The sequence below is a fragment of the Elgaria multicarinata genome, chromosome 6, assembly GCF_023053635.1.
Source record: "Elgaria multicarinata webbii isolate HBS135686 ecotype San Diego chromosome 6, rElgMul1.1.pri, whole genome shotgun sequence".
Lineage (NCBI taxonomy): Eukaryota > Metazoa > Chordata > Lepidosauria > Squamata > Anguidae > Elgaria > Elgaria multicarinata.
The window spans coordinates 36098921-36115854 of NC_086176.1; the positions used below are offsets into that span (position 1 = coordinate 36098921).

The following is a 16934-nucleotide window of genomic DNA, read 5'->3' on the forward strand; positions in this document are numbered from 1 at the left end:
AGAATGTCCAAAGGTCTGGCACTGATGGCTTTACTATTACTATTACTATTACTATTACTACTACTACTACAGAAAAAGGGTGATTTGAGAATTCAATGTTTTAAAACCCTCTTAATTATTTTCAATATACCTACATTCCATTTAAATTTTCATCTTCCTGTGACTCATTTTTCTGTGTGCATCGAATAAAGACAGTCCCCTCTCAGAGCTAGATCTAATGTTTATTAATCTTGGAAGGCCTTAGTATTAAAGGTATGTAAATTTGGTTAACCTGTAGTGAAAAACAAGTAAGTATGCCAAGTATTGTTAGAGCACTTTTCCTACAGGTATTTATAGAGAAGGAAAACACAGGACTCCTTATGGCTAGGGGCAAGCAGGGGTGTGTGTGTGTGTGTGTGTGTGTGTGTGTGTGTGTGTTTTAAAATGATGACTCATTGAGCTTCATTGAACAGTTTCAGAAGACATTCCTTTCTCTCTTTTTTAACTCTTCAGAAGATGAGCACTAGAACTTCTGTTATTGTGAAAAGGGAGACAAAGACTGAGCATGTCCAGTCACACTGGACATTATCAAATGGCTGATTAACTATTATGCTAAATGTATTATAGCAGGGGTGCAGAACTTCTGACCTGTGGGCCTCATCCAGTACACCAATCCAGCCTGTGCCACCTTGGGGTTCCTTCAGGGGGCAGGGTTTAGGATCAAGCCCTGCCCCCTAGAGGAAATCCCTCTGAGGGCATCTAAGATCAGAGATAACAGGGATTATCCTGCTGGCATGTGCCAGCAACGGAACCGTCACATTGATTGATTGATTGATTGATTGATTGCATTTTTATACTGCCCAATAGCCGAAGCTCTCTGGGCGGTTCCCAAAAATCTTAGAATGAAAATAGCAGTGTGGATGCCTGGCAGTGGGGATTAGGGCTACCTCTACATCCCTGCTGCTATGCCCAATCTCAGAGGTAGCAATGGGGATGACATTGGGTGGGGTGGGTACTTACTTGTCCAGGGAGAAAAGTCAGGGCTTGGGACTTGCATGTGTAGAGGTGTGCCCCAACCCCTGCTGCCAACAAAGAAAAAAGAAGTGGAGGCTGGTGGTTCTGATTTTGGTGGGATTTAGTCAGAACCAGGCAGAACTCTGAAGGAGTTGTCCAAGGTTCTGTACCTGTTTGGGGGAGAGGGTTCAGCAATTTGGGTAGCTCCTTTAGAGTTCTACCTGGTTCTGACTAAAACCCAGAATGGATTCACAGACCAACTGAAATTGGAGCCACCAAACTCCACTGGAAAAAAGGGAGCAATATCAAGGGGGGCATCTCTAATGTGAAATCAGGGCCACACAACCTGACATCACCTTACCAACGTATTATTTAAAGCCATCCATTCTGCTAAATATTATTACTGAAGGTAAAACAGGTTGTTATTGGGGTGCTGGATCAACAATCATACACATTTGCAATTTTCCCAATAAGTGTAACTTTATTGTGTAGGGTTGCAACCTTAAAGTCTTAGTTAAAAGTTAACATTACAACGTCCAACTAAAGAGGATTGTTTCATCTCCTCTAATAAACACAATTATGGTCTCTTGACAGATACAACAAGGAATTTTTTTAGGGATGCAATTAAAATTCACCAAAGTCCTTAGCTTGGAGCCTGAGCTAAGGGGAACAGAAAAACATGCATGGACATAAGTTTCTCAGCCCCTTCTTCTCCCTACAACAATTGGCACCCTCTGACAAGACCCCCTCTGGAGGGTCAAGGTTCCTGACCCTCCTGAACAATGTGGGGTGAGGCAGGGTAGGGAGTTAATTGCCCCATGTTGGGACCTTTCCTCCCTCAGTGCCTTGCTGTGCCTCATCTGGTGGGCCCCGGAAGCTTCCAGGTTTGGCAGGGCGAGTGGTTCCAGGCAGCTGTAGGGGAAAGGAAACTCTTCTTAGGTGTGAAATAGTGGTTAGCTTCTGGCTGGCATTGGTGTTATTCTCTTGTGCTGGCTTTGGGTTTTAGTATTGAACTTGGGCCATAGCTAGACCTAAGGTTTATCCCTGGATCGCCCAGGGGTCAAACCTGTTCATCTAGGTGACACACAGGGGATCCAGTGCTCAGGCAGGGGCGAACCCTGGATGATCCTAGGATAAACCTGAAGTCTAGCTGTGGCCTTGGTTGCATTATTATGTCTTTAATCTTCTTTTATATTAGCTTATTGCATGTCACCTAGATAATTAGGTGACATGCCATAAGCTAACATGCAATAAGCCAGCTAATGAGCTGGCTGCTGTGAAGAAAGAAAGAAGACTGGATACTTTTACTGCTGTGAATATCCTTCCGTTCAGTTAGCCCAGGATCCCAGCCACTGTCTGTAAAATGTAACTGCTGAGAAATGTGAACATTTATTTATATTATTTAAGGGATTATATACCACTCTTCATAAACATCGAACCCAGGGCAGTTTACAATTGTGAGTGGCCCTTCTGCATTGCAAATGTCAGACCAATAAGCAATATTGCATTACCTATTTAGCATTTCCCAGCCTCCTCTGTGACTTCAGTTCTTAATTTCCAGCTGACAGAATGCAACAAACAGATTCAGTTAGTTCACGTTTGATATTACACAGCCGACTGGAGCAGAAATGTCAGCACAAACCTGCTCTTTTGTCAGCAATCCACTGTGTAAAGTCGCCAAAAGGAAACTTCAGGCTCTTTGGAGACGGCTTCTCATCTTGAAATGCCATAGTGCCCTCTACTGGCGATAAGGCTTGCACTCTCCCTTCAGCCAGGAATCTGCAAAGAACTCTGGAACCAAGCAACAAGCACTAGATCTCAGCTCTGTTTTAATTTCATAACTGCATATTATGAATGCAGTTAAAAACACATTTGCATCCCTCCTTCCTCCTCTACGGGTCCTACAGATGTGATGAAGGGAAAGCAAGCAACTATTCAGGAGTTCGTTTTTTATTTTAAAAACTTTCATGAACTTGAAGGCTTGCTCGCTATTTTATAACTTCTCAGTTGGTCTTAATAAGGGTATTGTTGTCAACTCTGCCTGAAGCTATTGGTTGTCCGGGCACCACTTTCTACGGTTCAGCTGCTTTTGCAATAGGCTTGGTCACTACTTCTATGTTTCTTCCATGGCCAGAGTGTCAACCCAAAGTACCGAAACTTTACAAATAAGATTAATTGAATATTGTTTTATTTGGTTAACTGAATATATTCTCAGAAAGAGCATGTACTTCCAACCATGGCAAAAGCCAATTAGCAGTCATCTCTGCCCTTTGGTTTAAAAAATTATAGACTGGAACTGAAATATACATTTAAGCAGGGCTATTAATGTTTCAGCCAACCACTGTAACTGTGCTTTGTCAAAAGCTCAATACGCAAATAATAGACGGTGTAGGGTGACCATATGAAAAGGAGGACAGGGATCCTGTATCTTTAACAGTTGTATTAAAAAGGGAATTTCAGCAGGTGCCATTTGTATGCATGCAGCACTTGGTGAAATTCCCTCTTCATCACAATAGTTAAAGCTGCAGGAGCCATGTCTAGCAAGACAAAAGAGGGCAGGGCTCCTGCAGCTTTAACTGTTGTGATGAAGAGGGGATTTCACTAGGTTTTGCTTGCATACAAATTATACCTGCTGAAATTCTCTTTTCTATACAACTGTTAAAGATATGTCACCCTAAAAAGATGATAACACTTATTTCTATTCTATGAAAAAGTTTCACCTGCTAAAGGCTCTTCCTCAAACTACTGTTAAAGGATAAAGGAAACCAGGTAGATTTTTTTGCTTAGGTAACCAACATTTAGGGCACAATCCTATGCATGTTTGGACAGGAAAAAATATCCTACAACTCCCAGCATTCCCAAAGCTGACTGGGGAGTACTGGGATTTGTAGGACATTTTGCTCTCTAAACATGCATAGGATTGTGTCCTTAAGGGCTGCTTTCAACCGACACTTTGAATAGTTTTCCTTGATACAGATTTCTGTGGAACACAAGGACTTGCAACATTTTATGACATTGTTCATAAATCCAATCATTCCTTCGATGAATGTGTGCCTTTCTTCTAAAGACTATGACCTAGGCAGTGTAAAAGGCTGAATGCCGACATACTTTTAAAGGGGAGTGACATCTTATATCTTATATCACACACGTGATATAATTGTAAAGTTAGCCCCAGTAAACCTGCAAGGAGTAAACAGCAGCCCGTATTGGCCGCTGACGAAGACTTTTCCCGTCGAAATGCATTTGGCCTCCTTCTTTGAAGTTTTAGACACATAGTGATCTGTGCAATATGCTATTGTACTTTTAATGTGATATTATTGTTAATCTTTATTTTACTTTTTTGTACATTAAATGTTATGGTTTCATTGTATATATATCCTTAACTTTTGGTTGGACCTTTGTCTTGTATGCCATGGCTTATGTAGCCAAAATGACACTACCACCACACAAGAGGGAGAAATTAGCAGGCTTTGAGGAACAGCAAGTAGAAGAATTAAAACCATCTTTAGGAAAAAGCTGATTCCCCACCTCACCCCACCCAAAATAGCCCAAGGAGAACAGAGTGCACTCAGTGACCACAGAATGTTGACTGACTGTTCCAGGGGGCGGGGGGGGGGGTGGAGGAGAGATATAGTGGGAATATAGTGGCCTGATGGCTCCAGTTCTGGTGGGGCTGTAAAACTGGGTTTTAGTCAGAACTAGCCAGGACGTTAAAGGAGCTATCCAAGGTGCTGAACATTTTGTGGGGATGACATTAGCGTTCTAGTTGGTTCTGAGCAGATTCACAGCTGAGTTCCCACTGAAATTGGAGCCACCAGCTTCCACTGAACATTTTAAACAAGTTATACAATTTACCTTACTTGTAAATGGTATAACCCAAACGTCCTCAATGCAATGACCTCCAGATGTTCTGGTCCGCAACTCCCATCATCATCAGCTGACATAACAAATGATAGCAGATGCTGGGAGTTATAGCCCCAAAGATCTGGCGGACACCACCTTGGGAAAGACTGGCATAACTTCATCAATTCTATATCTGCATTGCAATGTATCATTTTTGGGGGGAAATGTTTAGTTTTGCCACTAGAGGGCAATCTATTTTCCTCTGTAAACTATATTGTCAGGATTTCCCTGAGTCATACTGGGATGTAGGCACTGGATGAATTTAAGATAAGGATGTGAATAAATATGCAACCCTCTTTTGCAATCAGTAGTTGCATTCACAGATGTTGGAAGCACCATGAAGAACTCCTGGAATAATTCTTAGCTAGTGAACTTGGCATAAGAATGCCAGATGAGCATCTCAGTTTCCAGATTGTGTTTTTATGGAACAGGCAGATATTCAACAAGTAAAGCTTTACCTATCACTATATCCATGCTGGGGGGAAGCTTCCTTTCTTAAATTCCTCCCTGTTATCATAGAGCTATTAAAAGGACAGAACCCTGATCAGAAAAAAGGGAGAGAGGCAAATCTCTCACATTACAAATACTTTAGAGATACATCAACACTGACAGCATCCTGGTCATTCTCCCTTTGGAAATATTTTTGGACTTAACCTACAGTAAATTTTAACAAGGCAGCATGTCTGAAAGATCATAAGTAGCAGTGTTTTAATAAGTTGTTACCACTTTCACTGATGCTGAACAGTGTGTGTGTGTGTGTGCGCACGCACTCTATTAAATCTATCTCGATTGACTGATTGGTTAGATCAAATATTCACATAACATTTGCTTCATCAATAGAGCCATATACAAATTGAGATATATGATTGCTCCTTGGTTCACTATCCGAATGTGGGATGATTAAAACAAAACCATTTGAATAATTTAATTTAATTTATTTAAAATTATTTTTAGCCCACCTTTAATTCTATCAAGATGGCAGAGAAAATAAAAAGAACATACAAAAATGTACAAATAGGCAATAAATAAATACACAGTAAAATACTATAAAGCACTATAAAAACAGTTTACCCCAATAAAACCTACAGTCGTCAGATTAGGGGAAGGCCTGCGAAAATAGGTGAGTCTTCACAACCTTCCTAACACTTGCAAAGAAAGGACCTGACAAACTCTTGATGAAGCCGATTCCACAGGTGAAGGGCCACCAGGATTGCTAAGGAGCCATTAGGTGCTGCCTATCTCCCTGTTGGCTCTTGACCCTTCTTCCCTGCAGCCAGAGAAGGAGGTCTGAAAGAGGCCACTTTGTTGCAGTGATAAAAGTTCCATCAGTGCCAGCTCCAGATTTTTGAGGACCCTTGGCAGGCATGAGCCCAGCAGGGCTTCAGAAATGATGGGTCCTCCAGCATAGGTCTCCCTCTCCCAGGATTACGCTGTAAGAATAGAGGGAACTTGAGATGCTGACAGGTTGCATTTCATAGAAGGTAAACACATTGTGGATGTTCTTGTATAGCAAGGATGGGAAAGTCATGGCTCTCCAGATGTTGTTGAGACTATAATTACCATCAGCCTTAGCCTGGTAAGGGATGATGTGAGTTGTAGTCCAACAGCATCTGGAGGGCCATATGTTCCCCTATCCTGTTTTACATGCTTACGTAGTATGTATAAACCCATCCCTAAAAAATTAATAAACTTTTAACAACAACAAAATGATCAGCAGCATCTAGGTAGCTGATATTCTGCTCACCCTGAATTTTCAGAATGGTCACTTTCTAGACTGTGAAATTTGACTTCTTGGCATACTGTCTACTGAACCCTCATGTTATAAGCATCTTTCCCCCCCTTTCTTCCCCCCCCCCACTCAAATGTCTCTCTCTTGTTTTAATTTCCTCAATGGAATGAACACACTTTCCACAGCAATACAAAACCCAGGAAGCTAAAAATGAAACTGGGCAAACCGTAAACGTCTGAAGCACATGGCAAAGCCACTGGGGAGCCAGCCAGCAACCCAACTCGCCACCTAAATGCTGCTTTATTGTTGGCGTGTGGAAGTTTTTGAGACGTTTCTGCAGATGCCAGACAATAACACTGAAATGATCTCCTGGACTTTCCCTTGCATAGGCACATAATGCTGCCAAGCTTCTGTCAGTCATATCTCCCTCTGCTAGACTGAAGGGAAGCTGGCTTGCCCACCACTGCAAACAAGGAACAGCTGGAGGTGCCTTTTGTGCAAAGTAATGATGTTACAAGTTGTAGCCATTCACTGGCTTGATAGATGTCCCGTGCTGCTTTGATTGCTGGCTTCCCAGGCTGCACATTCTGGGTGGCTGCAACAAAGTTGCAGAAGCTCTGGGCTCCATCACACCTTTCTCCCCACCCTCTGGTTTGTCTCCGCATTTTTACCTCCGTTTTGTAAGTGCAAGAAGGGCTAAGTCACACACGGTCCTTCACGTAGGTTTTCGCTTGTTTGCTCTTCCACTCCATCACGCCCCTTCACATTCCTCCTCCAGTTCATTGGCTGTGGTACTCTGATGGGTGTGGGTTCTTTTCCCGCCCCCACTTTGTTATCTAGCAATTACTTTTAAGGTTTCATCCAGGCTTCGTTTCTGCGAGCAATGGGGGGGGGGGGTTTGGAGCAATAAAAACTCCATTCAATGAACTAACAAGTCCCTACGACAACCGTGCTGGAAGAGGAGAACCGCCCCGCCCTCTCCTTTCATCAGCACGACTCTATTAGCACATGCCCCCAACAAAGGAAAAAGTGAGAAGGGAAAATAATCCGGACTTTCCCCACACCAAAATAAAACACAAGGAGGGGCAAGATGAGTACAGGAAAGGGATGACGTCATGTGAGTACTGCGCTGCAAAACCACATACCAGGAATGGTGAGTGCGCAATAAATCGCTGGTGTGATGGAGCACGCTATCTTACAAGCACACGCAAGGGATGGACGGATCTCTCAACCTCTGCCTCACTGAGATTGTTGGGTTGTTGTTGCTGTTTTTATAATCAAGCGCATTCGGTCCCATTTCTGCATGAGCCTGCCATTTTTATATATTTTTAAAAAATCTGTACAGAAGTTCATGCATCCGCATTCATTTTTCCTAATATATGCACTTTTGCACACTTTTAAACATGCACATTTCCATTGCCGAAATGCAGTTTTGTGCGCACTTTTCTCAAATATATGCGTTTTGTGTGCCCTTTCTCTGAATATTCACATTTTTGCGCACACAGAATAAGATTATTTCTTAATCATGTTAGTGTGTCTTTCCGGAGCATCCTTTCAATGATGGGTGGCCCTAGGATGCGAGGCGTTTTTGTTGATAACACACGTGCCATCAGAAACCGCCCTGCTTGGTCATCCCTCTAGCTAGTCAACTTTTCTACAAGAGTGTTCACTCCAACAAAATTTAAACCAAGTTCTGATTGTGTACCCTGAGGGCATTTCCCAAAGAATTTTGCATCTCCACCTTTGCCACTGCTAAGAGGAATGTGACCAAATATTTGTGGGATATATTCATGTCTGTAAACATTGAAAAATTAACTAAAAACAAACACACAAGCATATGCTATAATTTGACTTGTTATTTCTGATAGTAGAGCCAATACTGGGCCTGTTCAGAAGACACCTTAAACCATGGCTTTAACCATGGTGGTTAAGACAGAAAGCCAAGCTGTGTTCAAAAGACACATCAAACCAGTGGTTCCCAAACTTTTTCAGGTAACCGCCCCCTTGGTTCCACAAACTCATACCCAGTGCCCCCTACCCTACACTATAAAAATCATTATTCAGAATAGTGGTTTTCAATGACCCACTAAAGAAGATAATAACAATAAAATTCAAAACAGTAACAATTAATTGAATATTTATTCAAAATCTAAAGCACCTGCCACAGGCTTGCCAAGGGAGGGAGGGAAAAGAGAGCAAACGCCTCTGTTTTGCAGCTGGCAGGGCGGGGCATGCCAAGCAGGGTATGTCTCTTCATTAGCGTTTTGGTACTTTTTAAACATTTCAATTCACCATTAAAAGAACTCTTCTTAAACAGTATTAATACATGTGTGGATTCTTCCCCTATATGGCTTGGGACCAAACTACCTTCTCCCATAAAAATGTCCCTGGGTTTTAAGACCTTCTGGAGAGGCGCTTCTCGGAAAAGACCACCTTGAGCGCCCCCCTGCCGCCCCCTTGCCTCTTAACGCCCCCCCTATGCAATCCCACCGCCCCAAGGGGGCAGTACCGCCCAATTTGGGAACCACTGCCTTAAACCATGGCTTTAACCATGATGAATAAGGCTTTTTGCTTTATTCACCATGGCTAAAGCTATGGTTTAAGGTGTCTTCTGAACACAGCCCAGTTTTCTGGCTTAACCACCATGGTCAAAGCCATGGTTTAAGGTGTCTTCTGAACGGGGCCACTGTCTTCTGAACAGTACTGGTTGAGGGGGCTCTTGTCAGTGGGGGTCCTAGGCAATTACCTGATCATGCTGACCCTTGACACTGGTCCTAATAATGATGATGAAGAAAAGGCCCACACAGCCATTCTGGCTAATCAGTCAGCATTTTTATTTGAAATATCAATGCTTTGCATGATATAGTTTATACGTTAACAGCAAAAGGATTGCCTTCATTTCACATGGTCCAATACTGAAGTGGCACATCCAAAGCAGCACAGGAAGAGTCTGTACAAGTAGATATAGATAAATAGAACTCTGGGTAACTTAAATGAAACAAACTCTTACAGAGGTTACCAAAAAGAACAGTGAATCAGCTAGACACATCACTATACACACAAAATGCAGGGAGTAGAACAGAAAAGACAAAGCTATAGCAGACGCTGGAGAGAAAGAGAACTCAAACGTTTTTGCATATATAGCCACATGTCGCTTTAATCGCTCAGCACAAAGATTCTTTTTTTTTTATTTAGTCCTCATTGAGGGCAGAATATACACAAATGATGTTCAAAGAACACAAGGTAGATGAAAATAAACAGACATGGTGTGAGTTGCTCATTATTTTTATTATTATTAGTGAATGTGTAGAATAAGAGCTCTTGGTGTTTGAAAATTTTAAACTTCTTTTTGTGCCTAGACTTTACACTGCCTTCCCCAACTTGATGCCCTTCACGTATGTTGAACTGCAACCCCCGTAATTCCCAGCCAAAGGCCATGCCGGCAGGAAATGATGGGGATTGCAATCCAATATATCTGGAGGGCATCTGGTTGGGGAAGGCTGCTTTACACAAAGTGAAAACAGTTACATTTTTCTTCTTTTTCCAGCATCATAGATTTGCTGCAGGCATGTTGTTGTTTTTTATGTTCAAAGTTTCTGAGCAGGCTTGTGGTCCCACACTTTTCCTAGCCGGGGTGTTGAATTTTTTTAAAATCTGACCTCAATGGGCCATTTATTTAACAACGGAACAAGAGTGGGCAGACGTCAGGTTTGTCTAATCTACTTTGGGAGGGGTGTGTGTTTTGTTTTGGCCTTTTTAAATAGAACCACAAGATCCACCAGCCAGAACCATATGCAAGAGATGTATACTTAGAATGAAAGAAGAGAGTGCCTCTGAGCGCACTCTGAGCTGAGGAATTTGTTTTCAGTTCTGGAAGTGAGCTAAACTCACAGTCCTTTCTCACAAGCATCCACTTCTGGCTATCCTCAGCTCTCTTCATTTCAGCAGCCTAGTATAGGTGGAAAAAGCCATTTCATTGTTGCTATCTTTAAACATTTGGGAGTCAGAAACACTTGCCAATCTACTGCAAACCATTCAGAGATCAAACAGCAGTTCCCAATCTATGTTCTGCCCACCCCTGATCTAGTATATAAAAGGTGGTACTATGCCACCAGCACGTACAGAATAGTGGTGGCTCCTTTGTGGAGAAACTAAAATATATGCTTTGCTGCTTTCTCCAAGGACAGGACTCAGTCATTTTTGAGATAAGACACAAAAAGCTGGTTAGCGATTATTAGGCCTGCATAAACTGCATCCTGTGGGAAGGGAAAGATGGGATGACCACAGGCATTTCCCTCCCCCATAATTCCTAGAGAGAACTAAAATGGCCCTAGAGTGGTGATATGCTTTATCTTCCCAAATAATCCAAGCGTTTTCCCTTCCACAACACGATCACTGAGCCACATCAAGAGTTACCACCACCTTCCCTCCCCATTACTGTGCAAACTTCTCTGAGGCAAGCATGGACGTATGGGAAAATCCCATGTGCCTGGCTGCCCCGCCTTGAGAAGATACCACGCATCACCACTACGCAGCATGACGACACGAAAACCAAAGATTGTCTGTGGGGCCCGATGACTATTTGAACCACTGCAGCTTGTATTTGGGATGTGGAGTAGGCAGCCATTTTTATTTATTTATTTAAAAGCAGTGGTATCAACACATGACTTTTCTAGGGGGGATTGGGAGGTTCAGACCTGGTGACCCAGCCATCCTAACGAGGCAAAGGAACAAGAATGTCCACATAATTGATAGGGAAGAAGCCGGACTGGCCATGAAGCATCCCTTCATACCAGTTTTCATCAATCTGGTTCGTGAGGGTGATAACGTCACCCTCTTTAAAGCCCAGCTCCCCTTCATTTTCTGGATCAAAGTCATATAGAGCTCGACAGCACGGCTGGTCCATAGCAAAACCTACAAAGAAAGGAAAAGAACAAAAACAAAGGGGGTTAGGAAAAGCACCATTGACATATATCAATAGGTAATAACCACAACAGGCAGATGGAGGCGTCTATGATTAGGAGCAATGGACAATATCTGACTGGGTCATTCCATGAGCGCAGATGACATTGCATTAATGGAATCTTAGGCCTTAGCTAGACCTATCTGAAAGTCCGGGGGAGAGGCGGGGAGACCTCACATTGCGATTAACGTGAGATCTCACCCTCATTTACACATAAGGCTCGACGACCTCAGGAAGAGAGGCCTCGCGCCCGCCATTTTTTATTTTTTAAAGGGGATGGAGCGCACGAACGCTCGTGTGCAAAGGTAAGGGTTTTTTAAAATTTAAATTAATTTCCCCACTCCCCCCACCCTATCCCCGATGGGTGTAGCGCTCCTGAGGAGCGCTGCACCCCACGTGTGGCTCCTGGCTCCGCGTGATTACTCGCGCGGAGCGAGGTAAACCAGCGGAAACGGGCCACACGCTCTGCGGTCTCAGGCTCAGCCCATGACCGCGGAAAAACCGTACCCAAAGGGGAGGGCTGTATCCCGGGGCAAGGGAGGGATGATCCCTCCCTGATCCCGGGATCCCCTGTGCATCATCTGGACGCACAGGGACGATCCCGGGGTTCGCGCCGGGATATAGCCTGGTCTAGCTAAGGCCTAAGTTCCAAACTAAGCGCAAGAAGAGAATCCAACTAAAGTTATGTTTGCAAAAGTACAGTTGCACAAGTGGTTGTGCATTCCACTTCTGCAACCCATAGTACAACTGTTTGTGCAAGCGTAACGGGCAACTGCTTGCACAATGGGAAGATTTAGCAGTGTTCTACTAACACTCTTTGAGTTTGCAAAATGACACTGCCCAATGTACCTCTAATTGTAAAATGCTTCCTTTGCTATCATTTTGGCACCAGTGGAAGACTTCCTCATTCTCCCAGACCTTTTTGGAAACTGCCATCATAGGGCCTTCCTAGACGAGGCCTTGGCGCGCCTTCTGTCCCGGCTTCCCTGCTGTGCGTCCAGATGACGCACAGGGGAATCTGGAGACAGGCTGCGCTGAGGCCTCCTCCAACGTGCCATAAGCGAAGTCGCTTATGGCACGCCTTTTCCCCAGCTCCGGCCTCAGGCCGGAGCTGGGGAACGTCTAGGGACTTCCACAGCTTTTCGCGGCTCCTTGCTTACTCACGAGGAGCCACGAAAAGTCGCGGACCTGGCACAGTGCCCATAGGAGCGCTGTGCCCATCGGCGGGGGGGGCGAAGGCTGGGAGGGTGGGTGCCAGGGTGGGTAGCACGGGGGGAGGGCGGGTGTGATCGTGCCGCACGCTGCCCGGGCAATGCCTGGCATGGGGCGGCATTGCAATGCCGCCCCATGCCAGGCATTGCCCAGGCTCGGGCGGCACGTGGTGCGATCGCACCCGCCCTCCCCCCGTGCCACCCACCCTGGCACCCACCCTCCCAGCCTTCGCCCCCCCCCCGGTAAAAAAAACCCAAAAAAAAACACTTACCTCTCCGGAGTCTTTGGGCCGCACCCGGCCCCTTTAAAAATTTTTAAAAATGGCGGACGCCGCAGGGACGCGACGTCCCTGCGCGTCGTGCGTGTGGTAGCCTGGGGGAGGCGCGCTAACTTCAGCGCGCCTTGGTCCCGCCTCCCTGCCGGCGTAAGCCAGCAGGTCTAGCAAGGCCCTTAGTATTTTGAAACAGGTTTTATTGCTCTCTGCTGGAAATTATTATGCTGCTGTTGGTTGCTTTATGCTATTGTATTTTAATATTGTATTTTATTACTTTGTGTTGTGGCCACCAAGAGGACAATGTTATTGGATGGCCTATATAAACGGCCGGAAAGAAACAAAGAAACAAAGAAAGAAAGGGGGAGCAAACAGGGAAACACTGTAGCTCAGTAGTAGAGCACCTGCTTTGCATGCAGAAGGTTCCAGGTTTGATCCCCAGAATCTCCAGGTGGGTCTGGAAAACCACCTGTCTGAAACCCTGGAGAGCCATTGTCAGCGGCTGTCAACAATACTGGGCTAGATGGACAAATGATCTGACTCAGTATAAGTCAGCTTCCTATGTTCCAGAGGTGAAGCTGCTATGGTCATGGAAAGCAACTCTGCTGGATTGTTTTGTCAGGCAAATGGTAAGGTTGTATTAAGCCCTCCTCTCCCTGTGGCACTGCCCCAGTCTGGCTGCTATTTTTAAAAACAGATCTATACAAATGCAATCACGCATTTAATGTATCATCTAGTTTGGCCCTATGGCAGCCTTGCACAACGTTTCGCCCACTAAGCTGAACACAGCCCACCGTCCATGTAAGGAGGCTGTGCAAGGGTTCAATAAACCTGAATAAAAGGAGAGGTGTACAGAATGCCACCTTAGGGCAATTCTCACATTCAAACTCCATGTTGACTGAATAGATGGAGGTGGGATTGTGACTGCTGGCCCCATCCTTGAGCGCCATCCATTGGTTTGGATCCAGATTTAGTCATACTTAGAGTAGATCACTGAAACGAATGGTATTTAATCATGACTTACCCGTGACAATGATTTCAAGGGTCTATCCTAAGTATTGCTAAATCTGAATCTAAACTACTGAGTGGAAGGCATGAGTATGGTTCATGCATGATCAGGAACTCTGATTGGGCAGGGTTCCCAATCACATAGAATAGCCAACATCAGGGGTAGGCAACTTGTAGCTCTCCAGATGTTTTGGTCTACCGTTCCCATCAGCATAGCTAATAGTGAGGGATGATGAGAGTTGTAGGCCAAAATATCTGGAAGGCCACAAGCTGGCCCACCCCTGGCCTACATGGACATAGCTGTGTTCATATAGAACTCGGTTCAGACCTTCCACTGACTGTACAGAGGCTGAGGTGGGGCCAGTAGGTGCAACCCAATTCCCAACTCCAAATGTTCAGTCAACACAGATTTCGATGGTGAGAACGCAGCTCTTCTTGGTGCAGGTGCCATTCTGTGTCTTCCTCTTCGCCTTCGCTCTCAGGTGGTTTGATCAAGCAAGGAATGGGAAGTGAATCTAGCACTGGATTTTTGTACACATTATAAGAGGCAATAAATGAAGAGTGCATCATCTTTTACTGTCTTGTATGGTTATCATGAGAATAAAATGGAGAGGAGATCATTGTATCTACGCCGACCTAGGCTTATTAGAAAGAGGGTGGGGAAGAAATACGAAAGATAAAACATGCATGCTGCTTTAGAAGACACACCTAGAGGAAGGACCCCCACCTCTGCTTTTCAGTGTTGCTCGTATCTTGTCCAAAGGGAGCTCTGATCCTGTCTCCTGCCGTGAATTGCGTGAGGTGTTTCCGATGCCCATGCACCTTACCCCAAGGAGAGCCATGAGTTCACCCTTTGGGCATTATGCGTGACATGCGAAACGCTGGGGTATGAGTCACTCATGCAACCATTTGTCCTCCTTTCCAGTTCCTCTTACCTGAGGGCTTTGGGGTGGTGGCATTAGAGATTCCTCCATTCTGTTGAGCATTGTCAGTAAAGTCCAAGCTCATGCGGGGCTTTGGCTGATATTCTCTCCTGGGCAGATCTGATGCATCTTTTATCCTGCCAGAAGAGAAGCAAAACCTGTAAGATTTTGAATAGCAAAACTAAGACTATTCAAGGCAAAACCCTACCGTTACATTCTGAAGGAACCAGAGGGTCTCCAACAGACAAGCCATGCTAAGTAGGGCATGTGTAGACCAGCCTTCCTCAGCCTGGTTCCCTAAAGATGTGTTGGACTACAATTCCCAGTAGTTGTCCAACATATGGTTGCCTGGTGGATGCTGGGATTTGCAGTCCAACACATCTGAAGGAAACAGGTTGGGGAAAGCTGATGCAGACTCTAGGCTGCCTTGATTAAAGTAGTAGTCTTTGTCCTCTTGGCTTGAAAACTAAATCAATTACCCATTTTTAATTTTTGTGATTATGACTTCTCTGTCACAAAACCCCAATGAATCAATTGCATGAAGCTGGCCTGCTTCTCAGCATAAAGGTTCTGCCTGTGCTGGGAGTGTGTGCTTCAACCTCTCGTCTTGTACTCCATCCCACATACAACCTGTTCATCAGGCCCATTTATACAATGGCCTTAAAGTTCATAATAAGGCCTGCTTCACCCATTATGCTAGACATCTATTGCTATGTCTTTATCAGTGCATACTGAAGATATTTTAACGGTATCCTTAACAATGTATACTCTGAATTCATTTCATTCATTTTTTAAATTATTATTACATTTCTATACCCCAAAATAGCCAAAGCCCTCCGAGAAGTTTGCAAAAATTTAAACTATAAAAATGCAATATATTAACACAAAATGCACGTGCAAAAATATAACAATTTTAAACAATCAACTGAAATCCCAGGATTCATTCAAACTGTGTCACATGCTGCCAAATGCCTGAGAGCAGAGGGAAGTCTTAGCCTGGCACTGAAAAGGTGACAATGCCAGACCTCCCTGGGGGAGAACATTCCATAATTGGGGTGCTACCACTGAGAAGGCCCTCTTCCTTGTTGCCATGCTCCATGCCTCCCTCAAAGGAGGCGCTTGGAGGAGGGACTCATATGATGAGTGTAGTATGCAGGTAGGTTCATACCCATAGAGGTGCTTAGTCAAATATTGTGGTCCCAAGCAGGTAAGGCTTTATACGTCAAGACCAGCACCTTCAATTGGGCTCAGCAACATTAGGACAGCTAGTGTGAAGGAGCCAACATCAGTGTTACATGTTCAGAACTACTGGTCCCTGCCATCAACCTGAATGCTGCATTTTGCACAGCGCCCTGTAGAGTGCCTTGCAATAATCTAATTTGGAAGTTACCAGGGGATAAACCACTGAAACCAGGGGCCTTGCTAGACCCGGCCGGATAAGCTGGCCTGGAGGCGGGGCGATGGCACGCTGACGTTAGCGCGCGCTGCCCCAGCTTCCACACGCGGGACGCGCAGGGACGTCGGGATCCCTGCAGCGTCCACCATTTTTTTTTTTTTAAGTTTAAAGGGGCCACGTGCGGCCCGAAGACTCCGGACCAGGTAAGTCCGTGTTTTTTAAAAAACAAAGCCCCCCTTCCCTGTCCCCGGCCTTGCCCTGGTGGCGGTGCTTGCCTTCATGCTCGGGTGGCGGCGCGCGGCGCTTGCCCAGGCGATGCCGCCCCCCCATGCCAGGCCTTGCCCTGGCAGCGCCGCTTGCCTGCTTGCTCGGGCGGTGGCGCCAGGCGCTCTCTCTCTCACCCGCCCTCCCCCCTTGCCATCCCCGATGCCTGCTCTCCCCCCCCTCCTGCCAGGTCCGGCCTTCCCCCTGCCCCTCTCTTCCCCCCCCCCCCGGCCGATGGGCACAGCGCTCGTATGAGAGCTGTGCCAAGTCCG

At 45.2% G+C, this 16934-nt stretch overlaps 1 protein-coding gene across 1 annotated transcript in view; it reads right to left on the bottom strand.

Annotated features, from left to right (window-relative positions):
• Positions 1-10216: 10216 nt before the first annotated feature.
• SH3GL2 (SH3 domain containing GRB2 like 2, endophilin A1) overlaps positions 10217-16934 on the bottom strand; it is a 120330-nt gene continuing 113612 nt past the window's right edge. The window contains exons 8-9 of the mRNA XM_063129232.1: positions 15015-15139; positions 10217-11539 (exon numbers count right to left, since the gene is read on the bottom strand). Coding sequence (XP_062985302.1) covers positions 11340-11539; positions 15015-15139 — 325 coding nt within the window. The 3' untranslated portion in view covers positions 10217-11339. The remainder of the gene's footprint in view (positions 11540-15014; positions 15140-16934) is intronic.